A 15,637-nucleotide genomic window follows, 5' to 3' on the forward strand; every position below is an offset into this window, starting at 1 on the left:
TGCTGAGGGGTGTCACTGTGGGGGTGCTGGGTCCCTGGGGGGTCACTGCTGAGGGGTGTCACTGTGGGGGTGCTGGGTCCCTGGGGGGGGTCACTGCTGAGGGGTGTCACCGTGTGGGTGCTGGGTCCCTGGGGGGGGTCACTGCTGAGGGGGGGTCACTGTGCAGGTGCTGGGTCCCTGGGGGTGCTGCTGCTGGGGGTGTCACTGTGTAGGTGCTGGGACCTGGGGGGGGGGTGTGTCACTGCTGGGGGGGTGTCACTGTGTGGGTGCTGGGACCCTGGGGGTGTCACCGTGCGGGTGCCGGGTCCCTGGGGGGGGGTGGGGTGTCACCACTGGGGGTGTCACCATGCGGGTGCTGGGTCCCGGGGGTGTCACCGTGTGGGTGCCGGGTCCCGGGGGGTCACCGCCGGGGGTGTCACCGTGCGGTGCCGGGTCCCGGGCTGCCCCTTGGGACACCGCGCCCCCCGCCCGGGGGCCAGGCCCCCCCGCCGCCAGCCCCGCCGCACCGGGGGGCCGGGGACCGGGGCGTCCCCGCGGGCGCGGCTCGGGGCTGTGTTTGCCGTCAGACCCGTTCCCGGCTGCCTGCTGCCCGCCTCCCTCCTCGGGGAGCGGCGGAGCCCCGCGGCAGGGCCGTCCCCGGGGGCCGGCGGGGAAGCCGAGCCGGTGCCTCCGCTTCTCCCGCCCGGGGCTCCATCCCCGCTGCCCCCCGGCTGCCGTTGCCCGGGCCCAGGCCCCGGCGGGGCGGTGCCGCCGGAGGAGGAGGCGGAGGCGGGGGAGGAGGAGGCGGCAGCCGGGCTCCCCTCACCGCGCCGCCGCCGCCGCCGCCGCTACCGCCACCCTGGGCCTGGGCCTGGGCCTGGGCCCGCGGAGGCCGCGCCCGGCCCGGCGGGGCTTTGCCGTGGCCTTGCCGTGGCCGGGCGGGCCGCGGAGCCGCCATGAAGCCGAGCGGAGGTGAGGCGGGGCGGCGAGCGGCGGCCGGGCTCGGCGGTGGCCGGGGCCGCCTCGCTGAGGGCCGGGGAAGCGGGTGTCCCCCCGCCCCGGGACCCCCTGTCCCCATGGGGAGGGCGGGAGGAGCGGGGCCAGGCCCGAGCCGGGGGGTAACGTGGCCGTCCCGCCGCCCAGAGGAGCCGGTCCTGCTGGCGGAGCTGAAGCCGGGCCGTCCCCAACGCTACGACTGGAAATCCAGCTGCGAGACGTGGAGCGTGGCCTTCTCCCCCGACGGCGCCTGGTTCGCCTGGTCGCAGGGACACTGCGTGGTCAAGCTGATCCCCTGGCCCCTGGAGGAGACCGAGCTGTGAGTATGGGGGCGGCTGGATGGAGACGGGGCGGACGGAGCCGGGGTGGGGGTTAACGTGCATCCCTCCTTTCTCCCAGCAGCTCCAAAACCTCGGAACGCAAGAGCCGCGGCAGCAAAGCGGAGGCCAGGAGCCGAGGGGTGGCCAAGGAGAAGACGCTGGAGTGCGGCCAGATCGTCTGGGGCCTGGCCTTCAGCGCCTGGCCGGCGGCGGAGGCGGGGGAGACGGACCCTGCCTGTGCCGTGGGTCTTCCCTGCCTGATCCTGGCCACCGGGCTCAACGACGGGCAGATCAAGGTCTGGGAGGTGCAGACAGGTGAGCGGCCCTTGCCGACAGCGGGAGCCGTCGTGGCTTCAGGCTGGTGTCTCTCCCCTTGGAAGGAGATCCCGTCTCCATCCTTCCCTAAATACTTCCCCGGGGCGAGCTGGAGCCCCTGCCCTGTCCCAAAGCGGGGCTGCCTGCGCCTGAGGGGCAGTGCCTCGTTCCCCGTGGAGGGACGATGCCGAGCATGGCTCCTCTCCGCAGGACACCTCCTCTTCAGCCTCTTGGGGCACCAGGATGTCGTCAGAGACCTGAGTTTCGCTCCCAATGGAAGCCTCATCCTTGTGTCGGCCTCGCGGGACAAGACCTTGCGCATCTGGGACCTGAGCAGAGATGGTAGGAGTGTGCAGGGATGTCCCCGGTGCTGGGTCACCCCCGGCCGAGGCTGGGCTCTGCTGTGGGAAAGGGGGGAGAAACCCACCCCGGTAGGGGAGATGGTGGGAGAGGATCATCGGGGACAGTATTCAGGGCAGAAGGGGAGAGTCCTGTGACACAGAGCAGAGCCAAGATGGCTGGTGGGGCCTGGGAGGCGCAAGGAGGGGGCTGCAAGTAGACAGAGCTTGGGGTCTGCCCAGGGGAACCTCCCAACCCCGTGCGCATTCCCTCTTGGCAAGGGGAGCGGAGAGCAGGGGCAGGGCCCTACGCTGCCTCTTGTGCTCCCCGTTTGTGACTCGCATGTCTGCCGTCCCCAGGGCGGCAGGTCCAGGTGCTGTCGGGCCATGTGCAGTGGGTCTACTGCTGCTCCATCTCCCCAGACTGCAGCATGCTCTGCTCCGCTGCCGGAGAGAAGTCGGTGAGTCCTGCAGGATGGGATCCATCCCGTGTCCTGCTGAATCCAGCGCTCCCCTCGGCCTTCCGTGTCCCCCCATGCGAGAAACCCCACTATGAGCCACCCTCGCTCCTCGACCGCTCTGGTTCTGCATGGAGGAGCTGGGACTGGAGCCTGTGTGCCTTCAGCCCCAAGGGGGAGAGGCTTCTCCTCCATTCCCACCCCAGGGATGCTCCCAGCCTCAGCCCCTGCCCGTGTCCCGCAGGCGCTGCTGTGGAGCATGCGGTCCTACACGCTCATCCGGAGGCTGGAGGGGCACCAGAGCAGCGTGGTGTCGTGCGATTTCTCGCCGGACTCAGCGCTCCTCGTCACCGCCTCCTACGACGCCTGCGTCATCATGTGGGACCCCTACACCGGGGAGCAGCTGAGGACGCTGCGGTATGGAGCTGGGGGGGGTGGTGAGGGACCGTGGAAGGGGGGCAGAGCAATGCCATGGGGGTTTGTTGGGGCCTTCCCTTCTAGTTGGGCACAGCCAGCGCCTCTCCCCTGTCTCCCGCAGCTGAAGGGGGGCTCTGACTTGCCAGGTTTGGCCCCGCTGCCAGCCCCGGAGCACTGGGGATGGGGTTCACAGCAGCCTGGGACTGACACTGGGCTTGTTCTCCCCACCCGCAGCCACGTCCCCTTGCACTCGGCAGTGGACTACAGCAGCGAAGTCCACACCAGCTCCCTGCGCTCCGTCTGCTTCTCTCCTGAGGGCCTCTACCTGGCCACGGTGGCGGACGACAGGTGAGCGAAGCCCCTTGGGGACCTCCAGCGGGAAGAGGGTCCCAGGAGGACACCACCAAAACAAACCAGGAGCTCAGGACGTGCCAGTGGGGAGCAGACCTCGCATGCCAGGTCCCCACCATTGCCCCGGCGTAAGGGGAAAGGGCCTGGGCCACCACGGCTTGGCTGTGGCAAGGGGTAGCAAGGTCAGGGCCCTGTCGCCCCTCGGGGCGATGAGCCGGGGCCCGTGTCCTCCTGCGTGCTGTGCCGCCCTCGCTGTGCCCCTCAGCACAGTCACTAGCTCTGTCTGCATCCAGCTCAGCTCTACAGGGGACAGTGCCTCCCGCCTTGCTGCCGTGTTGTGACACTCCTGGGATGCTCTAAGCCCATGGGAAGAAAATCCTACTCCAGAGTTTGCATGCATTCAGGTGAACCCAGAGGCTTTATTTTAGCTGCAGGCACTGCGTGGATGTGGGCCTGGCATTGTGTCCCCTCCCTTTCTCCCTAGGCTCCTGAGGATCTGGGCGTTGGAGCTGCGGTCTCCGGTTGCGTTTGCTCCCATGACCAACGGCCTGTGCTGCATGTACTTTCCACACGGCGGTTTCATTGCCACAGGGTGCGTACTTGGGAGAAGAGAGCGGAGAAATACGTGGCTGCTCCCTGCTCCTGCAGCTCTGGGTCTGCTCAGCAAATTCGGGGCTTCCCTGGGGGTGCAGACTGGTTTCCTGGGCTGGGGAACGCGCGCTTGCTGCAAGCTCGGGATATTGGGGGTAATCGAGTTTTCTCGTGTCGCTCTGCCCCGTGCTCATGGCTTGTTCGGGTCCCGTTGCAGGACCAGAGATGGCCACGTCCAATTCTGGACCGCTCCAAGGGTCCTCTCCTCGCTAAAACACTTGTGTCGCAAAGCTCTGCGCACCTTCCTGACGACGTACCAGGTTCTCGCGCTCCCCATTCCCAGGAAGCTGAAGGAATTCCTCACTTACCGGACCTTTTAAGGCAGCGCGGAAAGCGGAGGCACAGAGGCGAGAGCCCTCTGCCCGGCGGTGGGGCTCGGCCTGGGTCAGAGGAGGCACCGGAGCAACGACGTCTCGCTGATTTGTGAGCCGTGGGGCAGGATTGCTACTCCCCTTGTTTTGGGGCTGTGTCTGTGAATGTGGAGGGATTTTTCGATATAATAATCCTAGAACCCAGCAAAAATGCATGCAGAGCGCAAGGGGCACAGCTGCGGTGGTTCCGCAGGGGACACAGGTCCCCCCGTCCCCCTGCTATCTGCAAGTTTTGGGTCAGGTGCTTTTGCTTCCAAGTGCAATGTTGTGGGGTGAAGGTTGGCACCCGCAGTCTGAGCAGAGTTTTTGTCATCCGTACGAATATGGGGCCGCAACTGTCCCTGACAAAACCGACCCTCACCGGGACCGGCTCGCACTGTAGCTTAGTTCCCGGAGGATTGCGGGCTCTGCCGCTCTCCTGGTCTGGGCACGAGCTGGACAAACCTGAGCAGGTCTCTGCGGACTAGACAACAGCGATGACAGAATAAAAAATGATTCCTCACATCTTTCCTCTTGGTTCGTAGAGGTGACCTGGGGATACCTGGCAGGGCAGGCTCCAGCCCTCCTGCTGCGGCTGCCGGGGTGGCAGCGAGCGCTCGCTCGGCTCTGAAGTGCAGCAGACCAGTAAGCGTTCAGCAGTGGGTGCTGGGGAGGATCCGTCCACCGTGAAGGTGGGACACGGGGCTTCACACAGCCCGCAGCTCCCGTTCCTGCGTTGCTTTCTCTCCCTGCTGGAGCTGGGCGCTCCGGCAGCCTGGTGTCCAGATGTGCTGCGCATGAAGCAGCCTCCTGTGCTTCTCTCCCTCCAGCTTAGCTGGTGGCTGGAGTGACAGCACGTGCTCTGAGCCCGAGCCCAACGCTGTGACCCCAGATGGTGGAGAAGAGGGGGAATGTCTCCTCTAAACTGCTCCCTGGGATGTTTTCCCTCGTGAGCAGCTGAACCCAGAAAGCTGGTGTTTCCCTAACCCCTCCAGGCGTCACCCACAACTCTGTCCCCTCTTGTAACAGGGGGATGTCACCGCAAGAAGCCGCGCTGGCCCTGCGCAGCTTGCTGTGCACGGCTGCCCCGCTCAGCTGCGCGAGCGAGGGGGTGGCACAAGCCACGGTTGTGCTCCTCAGCGCGCGGCATCCGGAGCAGCTCTGCCCTGCAAGGAAGGGAAGTTTTTGCAGGCAGGTGACAGCAGCTGGACTTCAGCCTGCGTGGGTGCCATGCTTTTGCAATGGGACAGGGGCAGGGGGTGAGGCTCGACCACCTCCCTTCGGTCCCTGCTGTACAGGAGGGAAAAGACAAGAGAAGTGCAACCTGCTGGGCTTGAGGCATCTGTATTTCCTAGTGAAGCTTAGAAACAACGCCACCCGACGCTTGCGCCCCGGCTGTGGGCTCAAGGCTTGCAAAAAGGAAAAGGAAGGCTGCAGGGAGCAGCTGCGGGCACGGGGCTCTGATCCCTTCCAGCTTCCACGAGATCCAGCGTTGCAAGCAAGCATCCACCCAGCAGGACTCAGGCTTCAGCCACGATCAGGTCCCTGGTGACTTGGAAAGCCGCGATGAGGGAGCTCAGCTGAATCTTTTCACTGGTCCCAGCAGCCAGCCGGTACCTGGAGCGGGGGGGAGGGCAGGTTTGGGTGTTTACACCACCGTCCACATCCTGACAAAGCGACAGCCCTGGCCGGGCCGGAGCAAGCCAAGCGCAGCGCTGGCGGGTTTATGCGGCAGGGACGGATGCACGGGGGCTGCGGGCATCTGCCAGCGGTGCCCACCGGCTGCCAGGACTCGGCACAGCGCGGTAGCGGTGACCCCCACGGGGTGGGCACGCTGGCAGCCCCCCAACCAGGGTGTTCCAGGGCAAGGAGCCGGGCTGAGCGGACACTTACTCGATGTCTGCCATTTTGATCAGCAGCTGAATGCGGACCGAGGGTGGGAAATCAACTGCGGAGAGAAGGAGACGGCGTGCGTCACCGTGGGACGGTTGGGCCTCCCGGGGTCAGCCAGGAGCCGGCCCCGCAAGCCCCTACCTCTGTGCACAAAGAGGTGGATCTCGGTGAGGATGTCCTGCAGGGCCAAGCCCTTCAGCGTCTTCAGCTCCATGATTTCTGAGATGAGAGCGAGTGAAGGGCTTTCTCCCATTCCTTTCCCCGCAGGATCCCACTCCTCATCTCCGCGACAACCCCGAGGACCCTCCCCAGCGAGCAGCACCCACCCCAGCCGGAGCAGGAGGTTGCAGGACGGGAAGCCCTGGCAAAGAGGAGGATTTAAAGCAGCGGGGATTAAACCCCAGGGCCGGCGGAGGACAAAGGATACTGCGATAGGCAGTGGAAAAGTCCTGGTTCAGCATCCAGTCGAGGATGTTGGCAATGTCAGACTTGAGGGGGTGTCCCGTGCAGGTGTAGACGTTCTCCTCCGTCACCTTCCCAAAGGCCATGGTGGTGCTCTGAGGACGAGGAGGGCGGAGGAGGGATGAAGAGCCCAGCCAACCCCTCCAGGGCAGCTGCCTGCGTGGGGCCGACCGCTGCTGGCTTACACGAGGAGAGCGCGGCCACGGCCACAGTCCGTACCTGCAAGATATTGAGGGCTCTGCGCATGTCACCGCTCGAGAGGGTCACCAGAGCCTTCATCCCATCCTCACTCACATTCACCCTGGAAAACAAGACCTGGGGCTGCAGACGGAGCCAGCGCTGCCGGAGGGAAATACAACCGTGTGGAAAGCGAAGCCTGCTGCTCCTCCCCGTGTAGGGGAATGGGGAAAAAGGGGGTGCGGAGGATGCTGCGGAGCCCCCCGCGTCCCGTGCCGCCTCTGGCTCACCCTTCCTCCTGTATGACGTGCCGCAGCCGGGGCACCATCAGCTCCGGGGTGAGCGGGCCGAAGCGGAAGCGCGTGCAGCGGGACTGCAAGGCGGGGATGATCTTGGAGAGGTAGTTGCAGATGAGGCAAAAGCGGGTGTTTTCTGTGAACTTCTCGATCACTGCGAAGAGGAGGGAGGAGAGGCTGGTCCTCGTCTGCCGCCTCGTGCAGGCTCCCACCCCGCGCCGGGCTGGGAAAGGCTGAAGGGGTGCCAGCGGCGTGGGGTGCCCAGCGCCCCTCACCTCGCCTCAGGGCGTTCTGAGCATCCTGGGTCATGGCGTCGGCTTCATCCAGGATGACGAGCTTGAAGCCTTTCCTTAAAAAGGGAGGAAAAAAAAGGGGTGGCTTTGGTCCCAGCTGCTGGCTTGGTGCTGGAGAAGGGGGGATCGGGGGATGCTTATTCCCAGCCTGACCCCCACGAATGCTCCCGGGGAGCCCTCCTTTCCCCTCCGGAGCAGCATCTTTGTCACTCATCCCTACCACCCTCATCCTCCCCGCTTGCAGGGCAGCCCTGGCTCCTTCCCACCTGCTCCGACACGCTTCCCACCCCAGCAGCCCCCCCAAGCCGAGTGCCGGGGCAGGCTGCGTCGGGGCGGGGGGGAGGATGACAAAGGGACAGGGAGCTTTGGGAAGCGCAGATCTGCCACTTACTTAAAGATGGTCCTGGTGCTGGCGAAGCTCAGGATGGGCCCTCGGACAATGTCGATACCCCGGTCATCGGAGGCGTTGAGCTGGAGGGAGCCGGCGTGGATCCGCATCCCTGTCTGAGGATGCTCCCAGGGGTGGGGGGGACCCCACCATCACCCCCACCCCATCCCCATTTACCTCCAGCACCATGGAGCCAAACTCCCGCTCCCGGTAGAGCTGCTTGGCGCAGGCGAGGATGGTCGATGTCTTACCGGTACCGGGCGGACCATAGAGGAGAAGATGCGGGAGTCGATCTTCACTGATAAACCGTTGCACTGGTAACGGGATAAAGGGGGTCGGGGGATGCCCGGTGCCCCCCGGTGGTGTTAGTTACCGGGGAGGGGGGGTGTTACTCACCGGTGCTGAGGATATCCCGGTGCGACACCAGCTCCGACAGCGCCTGCGGCCGGTACTTCTCCACCCTGCACCGGGGAGAACCGGGCGGGGGCGGGGGGGGTCAGACCGGGGCAGCTCCCGCCGCTTCCCCCGCCCCGCTCCGGTCGCGATCGTACCACGGTAGGTTCCCGCCGCCGGCTCGCGCCATTGTCGCGACGTCTCGCGAGAGCACCGGGAGGGGGCGGGGCGGGCGTAGGGCCGCCCCTTCCCGGGGCTGCGGTTGGGGAAGAACCGGGGGGGGGGGGCTGGGGGAAGCGGGGCGCTGCCGGGGCTCTTGGGAAGAGCGCGGGGCTGGGAATAGCCCTGGCTTTAGCGATTCCCGGCGCCGTGCTTCCCCCCGAGCGTCCCCGCCGCTGCGCTTCAGCCATTCCCAGCGCTGCGCAGGGTTGCGGGCACGCTGTTGGGGAGAGCGCGGTAGCGGGAATGGCTAAAGGAAGGCTGCGGGCATGGTTTTGGGGAGAACACGGTGCTGGCACTCACCAAAGCAAGGTGGTGCCTGGGCTCTTGGGGAGAGCGCGGCGCTGGGAATTGCTAAAGCAAGGTTGTGGGCATGGTCCTGGGGAGAGCACAGTGCTGGGAATTGCTAAAGCAAGGTTGTGGGCATGGTCCTGGGGAGAGCACAGTGCTGGGAATTGCTAAAGCAAGGTTGTGGGCATGGTCCTGGGGAGAGCACAGTGCTGGGAATTGCTAAAGCATGGTTGTGGGCATGCTTTTGGGGAGAGCACAGTGCTGGGAATTGCTAAAGCAAGGTTGTGGGCATGGTCCTGGGGAGAGCATGGTGCTGGGAATTGCTAAAGGAAGAGTGCAGGCATGGTTTTGAGGAGAGTGTGGTGCTGGCGTTCACCAAAGCAGGGTGGTGCCTGGGCTCCTGGGGAGAGTGCGGCACTGTGAAGTGATGAAGGCAAGTTGTGGGTGTGCTTTTGGGGAGAGCGCAGTGCTGGGAATTGCTAAAGCAAGGTTGTGGGCATGGTTTTTGGGAGAACACGGTGCTGGCACTCACCAAAGCAAGGTGGTGCCTGGGCTCCTGGGGAGAGCGAGGCGCTGTGAAGTGATGAAGGCAAGTTGTGGGCATGCTGTTGGGGAGAGCGCGGTGCTGGCACTCTTGAAAGCAAGGTCATGCCTGTGCTTTTGGGAAAGCCCAGGACTGGGAATTGCTAAAGCAAGGTTATAGGCATGCTTCTGGGGAGAACACGGTGCTGGGAGTTGCTAAAGCAAGGTTTTGGGCCTGCTCCTGGAGAGAATGTGGTACCAGGAATTGCTAAAGTAAGAGTGTGGGCATGGTTTTGGGGAGAGCGTGGTGCTGGTGTTCACCAAAGCAAGACCACCTTGCTGGTGGTGCTTGTGCTCCTGGGGAAAGCACGGCCCTGGGAATTGCTAAAGCAAGGTTGCGGGCTTCCTCTGGGGAGAGCGCGGCACTGGGAGTTGCTGAATTGAAGTTGTGGGTGTGCTTTTGGGGAGAGCGTGGCAGCAGGAATTGCTGAAGTAAGAGTGTGGGCATGGTTTTGGGGAGAGGGTGGTGCTGGCATTCACCAAAGCAGGGTGGTGCCTGGGCTCTTGGGGAGAGTGCGGCACTGGGAAATGATGACGGCAAGTTGTGGGCATGCTTTTGGGAGAGCGCGGTGCTGGGAATTGCTAAAGTGAAGTAGTGGGCATGCTTTTGGGGAGAGCGTGGCACCAGGAATGGCTAAAGTAAGACTGTGGGCACGTTTTTGGGGAGAGCGCAGTGCTGGCGTTCACCGATGCAAGGTGGTACTTGTGCTTTTGGAGAGAGCACAGGACTGGGAATTGATGTAGGCAAGTTGTGGGCATGCTTTTGGGGAGAGCGTGGTGCTGGCACTCACCAAAGCAAGGTGATGCCTGTGCTCTGGGGGAGAGCGCGGCGCCAGGAATGGCTGGAGCAAAGTTGTGACCATGCTTTTGGGGAGAGCCTGGTGACCCTGCTCTTGGAAACCCCCTCGGGTGAGAGGGGCACCCGAAGGCTGCGGGCTGGGGCCGAGGGCGGCAGCTCCGGCGGCTGCCTGGGACCGGCTGCGGTGCACCCAGCGCGACGGGAGCAGCAAGCTCGAGAGGCGGCTGCAAGAACACCTTTATCCCCGTCCCTGCTGCTTCCCGGTGCGTGAGAGCAGCCTGAAGATTTGCAGGTCTGGTTGACTAACTTGAAAAATCCAGCCCCGTCTTCTGTCCCTCGTGCTATGAAAGCACTTGGCTGAGTGACGGGGCTGTCTCTGCCTGCTCCCCGCTATTCCTGGAGGTGCTGGATGCGGCCTCTTCTCACCAGAGTCACCTCCAAAGGAAGAGGGGTCCGTGCTGTTTCAGGCTGGGCTTTGGGAAATGGCTGGAGTCTCCTTAGAGAAGGGGCTTAGAGGGAAAAATAACCTAAGCTGGCTGGCGGGGATGCTCAGGTGCTGCTTTGGTTTAAGTGATATGGATGGAGAGGGAAGGGCAGGGCTGCAGCGAGAGGCTTTGGCTTGGAAAGCGCAGGCGGAAAGATGACAGAAAGCGATCCCTCGGGAAGTAGAGGTGATGGGGAATATATTGGAGGGGTGAAAAAATCATGGGGAAATCCTGTCGCTGGCAAGGGAAGGGAAGAACGTCAAGAGCTCCAGGTTGAATCCTACAGAAACCCAAAAAGCTGCCAAAGGGCAGCTGCTTTCCTAATTTTTTCCCTTTTTTTATTTCCCCCCCTTATTTTTCCACCCCCCCAGCCCCATAAGGGAAAGCAGGAGCTCGAAGCTGAGCTCAGCAAGCCTCGGCCGTTCCTCCGGGCGCGTGACGGCCGTGACAGATGGCCCTTGCGATGGCAGGCACGGAGCTGCGAGGTCCTTCCCCAGCGCCTGGGAACCGGCTGGGAGCTGCGACCCGGAGCCCTGCCGGGCTTGGGCTTCTCCCCTCTGTAGCGGGTCCGGAGCTGCTGTTCTCTCCTCACATCTGCCTTCGCCTGGGGCGGGCTCCTGTCCTTCAAAATTGATTTTTCCAGGCATTTCTTCCCCCCCTTGGCCCATCATTAATAAATCTTGAGCTTCAGAGCAGGCAAAATCTTTGGAGCGGGCAGACAAAGTCATCTGCTTGCGGCCGGTGCGTGCGCTCAGATCCACGGTGCTGTTTCTCACGGGCGATTTCACCTCTTTCTTGACCAGATTGCTTTAAAGATTATTTATTTTTTCTATTGGTTGTTGTTAAACATAGTTAAAATTGATGGGTGCATCCCCCCGCAATGATTCTGCATCGTTAGGACCGGCTGAATTATTAACCAGTGTCTGAGCTGCCTGTCTTGGCTTATTTACCTTTATATCTCTTGGGCAGGGAACTGGCAGGTCACATCAGACTTGGTAAACGGTGCTATAAATTTATAGCACTATCGATAGGTTCATTAACAGCCCTGAGGCATCAGGTGCATCCCTTCGGAGGAGGACGGGGGAATTCCAGGTAGCTGGTGGCAGAGGTGATGGTGGCAGAGATGCTCCTTCGCAGGGAAGAGAAAGGGAGGCTCCTCGCGAGGCGAAGTCCAAAATCATGGAGGCAGAGAAGCTGTTTGGCATGTTAATAATAAAGAAATAAAAATGCTAATATCGGAAAGGTCCCTGGCATGCGGAGCGGCACCCAGCCTTTAAGGTGAACGGAGACAACCCTGAATTTAAGGGGTCACCAACAAGCCAGGGCAACAATTTAGCACTCGAAGCCGATGGTCAATGGCACATGAAAGCCTCACGGGGTGGCTTTATGGGGAATTTGGTGGGAAAAGCCTTGTGTGACGCTGCGGGGACTCTCAAGCCAGCGAAGGGTTGGTTTCACAGCGGTGGGGTTGGCTGAGGTTCGCCTGGCGGGTGATGAGCCGGCCCTGCCGACGGGATGCTCTCTCCCTTCCCAGCTGGATGCTGTGCCCCAGCAGAGCATCCTCCTCGCTCGGCACCGCGTGAAAATGAACCTGATTTCAGAGACACTCGGTAGCTCCGAGCTCACGGACATGCAAGAAAAGCAACACAGGTGAATTAAGTCATTACGAGATACATTTTATATGAACCGATTGTGCCGAAAACAACTTGTGTTTAAGAAATGAAGCAGTTAACGTTGCTGAGTAACAACGCACACAGCTAGCCCGTGTAGGGAATCCAGGCACTGATAATGAACAACATGAATAATTCAAGCTGTCCAAGGCTGTAGAATAGAAAAACACAGGTTTTCTTATTGATCTCGGGCCCATTCCCGCCGTCCATAACATGCATCTGCCTTTTGCACCGTGGGCCAGCCCAGCTCCCAGCACGTGAGTTGTCGCATTGACTGCAACAGGGTTTTTTGGGGAGCGTGAGGTTCGGCGTATGCCCAAAATCACTGCAGGTCCAGTGCTGCTGGTGGGTTTGGGTTGGGTGTTTTTTTCCCAGCAGAGCCTCCCTGCTTGCATTTTATTTTTATCTTTATTTTGTCTTTATTTTATCTTCATTTTATCTTTATTTTTATTTTTACTTTATTTTACTTTATTTATTTTGAAGGGCAGATACTGGGGTAGTGGGAATTATTATTCTACGCTGGAAGCTGTCAGAGTCACGAGGAGGAGGAACAACAGTGTGGGCAAAAGATGCCAAGGGGGATCCGCTTGCTCCCCAGCACCCCAATTTTGAGCTGGGCTTCGTAGCATCCTCTCTCCTCTGGGTACCATCCCACCCTTCCCTCCCTTGTAATCGGATCTGGGAACAGCGGACCCAGAAATGGCTGGGCTGGTAGCTTGGATGTTTTAGGGAAAAAAAAAATAAATCTGTTGTTGCAAATGCGCTGAGTATAGATTCTGCCTTGCCCTCGTATCTCCGGGTTGGTTATTGAAAGACTTGATTAACCACAGAAGCCTTCAGGAGAGAAAGTTTCCAGCGTGGTGGTTTTTTTCTTTTCTCCTGTGCTCCAGTTAATGACAGAAATTGCATCGCATTTCCAACACGGGTGATAGTTAAATATCTGGTGATTACTGCCTTCCCCAAGCGCCTGCCGCAGCAGTCAAGCGAACGCCGGCCTTTCCGGAGGGCTCTGCCTCCTTCTTCCCAGATGAAAAGCTGGCAGAGTGGGAGGATGCTTCTACCAGGGGACCCCCACAACCTCCAGGGCTGCACCAGTGCCCACCAGTGCCCCCCGGTGCAACCCAGCTGCTGCAGTGCTGCTTCTTCTCATCCACCCCAGCTAAAACACCCAGTTGAAACATAAATATATATATATATATATGCATGTGAAATTAAGAGCAAAATTGAGAATGCAGCCCAGCTAAAATGGGATCCTCTGTATTATGAAATTGCACCAGGCTTTTTCTTCCAGCTGCCCACTCTGTAGCTGTCGTGGTTTAACCCCAGCGTGGCCTTACCCATGGGCCACAATGCCTTCAGAGATATATCTGCTCCAGCATGGCCTTACCCACAGCCACAGTTCCTTCAGGAGTAAACCTGCTCCAACATGGCCTCACCCATGGCTGCAGTCCCTCCAGGGGAGTACCTGCTCTGTCGTGGGCTTATCCATGGCTGCATGCTTTGAGGTGCTCCAGCATGACCTCATGCACAGCCACTGATGCTTCAAGGTGTGCCTGCTGCAGCATGGACTTATCCACAGCCACGGATGCTTCAAGGTGTACCTTCTCCAGCGTGGACTTATCCTTGGGCCACAATCCCTTCAGAGGTACCTGCTGTGGCACAGACATAGCCACGGCCACAGACGCTTCGAGATGTACCTGCTCTGGCGTGGGCTTATCCACGGCCACAGGCGCTTTGGGGTGTCCTGCTCCTGCGTGGACTCATCCACAGGTCGCAGTCCCTTCGACTCCAGTTCACGCTGGAGTTCCAGCCTGTCCAGTACAGCAGCACAGAAGCAGCAGCGATGCCCTGGCCATCTGCCAGCCCAGGCGCATGGCCATTGCTGTTATCAAAATGTTCCCAGGCACGGCAGAGGCAGATGATAAGCACCACAGCAGTCCAGCAAGCAGCGAAAGCAAAAAGCAGCCACAAATGAGCACTCGACTTTAATATACAGGAAGGCAAGCAAGCCCCGTGGCAAGCACAGGAGCCCGTCAATTAATAACTAAGCGGCAATAACAGCTATAAATTCAATCTAGCACATTCCAATCAAACCTGTTGTTATCTTGAACCCTTCGAGCCCCATGTTGGGCACCAAAAAGGACTGTTGTGGTTTAACCCCAGCTGGCAACTAAGCCCCACACAGCCGCTCGCTCACTCCCGCCGGTGGGATGGGGGAGAGAATTGGAAGGGTAAAAGTGGGAAAACTCGTGGGTTGAGATAAAGACAGTTTAATAGGTAAAGCAAAAGCCGCGCAAGCAAAGCAAAACAAGGAATTCATTCACTACTTCCCATGGGCAGGCAGGTGCTCAGCCATCCTCAGGAAAGCAGGGCTCCATCACGTATAACGGTGACTTGGGAAGACAAACGCCATCACTTTGAACGTTCCCCCCTTCCTTCTTCTTCCCCCAGCTCTATATGCTGAGCATGACACCATATGGTGTGGGACAGCCCTCTGGTCAGCTGGGGTCAGCTGTCCCAGCCGTGTCCCCTCCCAACTCCTCGTGCACCCCCAGCCTGCTCGCTGGTGGGGTGGGGTGAGGAGCAGAAAAGGCCTTGACTCTGTGTCAGCACTGCTCAGCAATAGGGAAACCAGCCCTGCGTTATCAACGCTGGTTCCAGCACAAATCCAAACCAACCCCATAGGAGCAACTATGAACCCCACCCCAGCCAAACCCCGCCAGTCGCATGGGTGGGTTTTCACCGCCTCGGCCCGCTGTGGTTTGCAAAGCGCTTGAGTGAATCCCAGCCTGATCCAAACATGCTGAGCAGAAGGTAACGGCTCCATGCGGTTCGGTCTGGCATCCCCTTTTTAATCATTATATTATATTATATTATATTATATTATATTATATTATATTATATTATATTATGTTATATTATGTTATGTTATGTTATGTTATGTTATGTTATGTTATGTTATGTTATGTTATGTTATATTATATTATATTACATTATATTATATTACATTATATTGTATTATATCATATATCATATCATATCATATCACATCATATTATATCATATATCATATATCATATCATATATCACATATATCATATCATATATCATAAATCATATCATATATCACATATATCATATCATATATCATAGATCATATAATATATCACATATCATATCATATCATATTATTATTCTGTTCAGTTTGGGTATGGTAGTCTGGCATCCCCTTTTCCTTTCCTTTCCCTTTCCTTTCCTTTCCTTTCCTTTCCTTTCCTTTCCTTTCCTTCCTTTCCTTTCCTTTCCTTTCCTTTCCTTTCCTTTCCTTTCCTTTCCTTTCCTTTCCTTTCCTTTCCTTTCCTTTCCTTTCCTTTCCTTTCCTTTCCTTTCCTTTCCTCTCCTCTCCTCTCCTCTCCTCTCCTCTCCTCTCCTCTCCTCTCCTCTCCTCTCCTCTCCTCTCTCTCCTCTCCTCTCCTCTCCTCTCCTCTCCTCTCCTCTCCTCTCCTCTCCTCTC

General features: G+C 59.6%; 2 protein-coding genes across 7 annotated transcripts; one reads left to right on the forward strand and one right to left on the reverse strand.

Moving 5' to 3' along the window:
• Positions 1 to 834: 834 nt before the first annotated feature.
• On the forward strand, positions 835 to 4,517 carry WSB2 (WD repeat and SOCS box containing 2). 6 transcript variants are annotated; one of them, XM_082325292.1, is made up of 9 exons: positions 835 to 951; positions 1,123 to 1,294; positions 1,375 to 1,610; positions 1,821 to 1,952; positions 2,309 to 2,409; positions 2,651 to 2,823; positions 3,058 to 3,171; positions 3,659 to 3,766; positions 3,983 to 4,517. In XM_082325292.1, exons 1-9 carry the CDS (start codon positions 936 to 938, stop codon positions 4,143 to 4,145), a joined length of 1,215 nt encoding a protein of 404 aa, XP_082181418.1. In that variant the 5' UTR covers positions 835 to 935; the 3' UTR covers positions 4,146 to 4,517. The 6 variants fall into 6 exon arrangements, 4 of the variants coding, with proteins under 4 accessions (XP_082181418.1, XP_082181419.1, XP_082181416.1 ...); XM_082325293.1 differs by having other exon boundaries at positions 1,378 to 1,610; XR_014229618.1 differs by lacking the exon at positions 835 to 951 and having other exon boundaries at positions 996 to 1,294; positions 3,468 to 3,766; positions 3,983 to 4,002.
• Positions 4,518 to 5,371: 854 nt separating this feature from the next.
• On the reverse strand, positions 5,372 to 8,278 carry RFC5 (replication factor C subunit 5). The gene is made up of 11 exons (XM_082325294.1): positions 8,236 to 8,278; positions 8,081 to 8,145; positions 7,862 to 7,998; positions 7,688 to 7,767; positions 7,279 to 7,352; positions 6,998 to 7,157; positions 6,750 to 6,831; positions 6,496 to 6,625; positions 6,210 to 6,287; positions 6,069 to 6,123; positions 5,372 to 5,792 (listed from the first exon to the last, which is right to left on the reverse strand). Exons 1-11 carry the CDS (start codon positions 8,265 to 8,267, stop codon positions 5,696 to 5,698), a joined length of 990 nt encoding a protein of 329 aa, XP_082181420.1. The 5' UTR covers positions 8,268 to 8,278; the 3' UTR covers positions 5,372 to 5,695.
• Positions 8,279 to 15,637: the final 7,359 nt, after the last annotated feature.

Source organism: Platalea leucorodia, assembly GCF_965183815.1.
Source record: "Platalea leucorodia genome assembly, chromosome: 12".
Taxonomy (NCBI): domain Eukaryota; kingdom Metazoa; phylum Chordata; class Aves; order Pelecaniformes; family Threskiornithidae; genus Platalea; species Platalea leucorodia.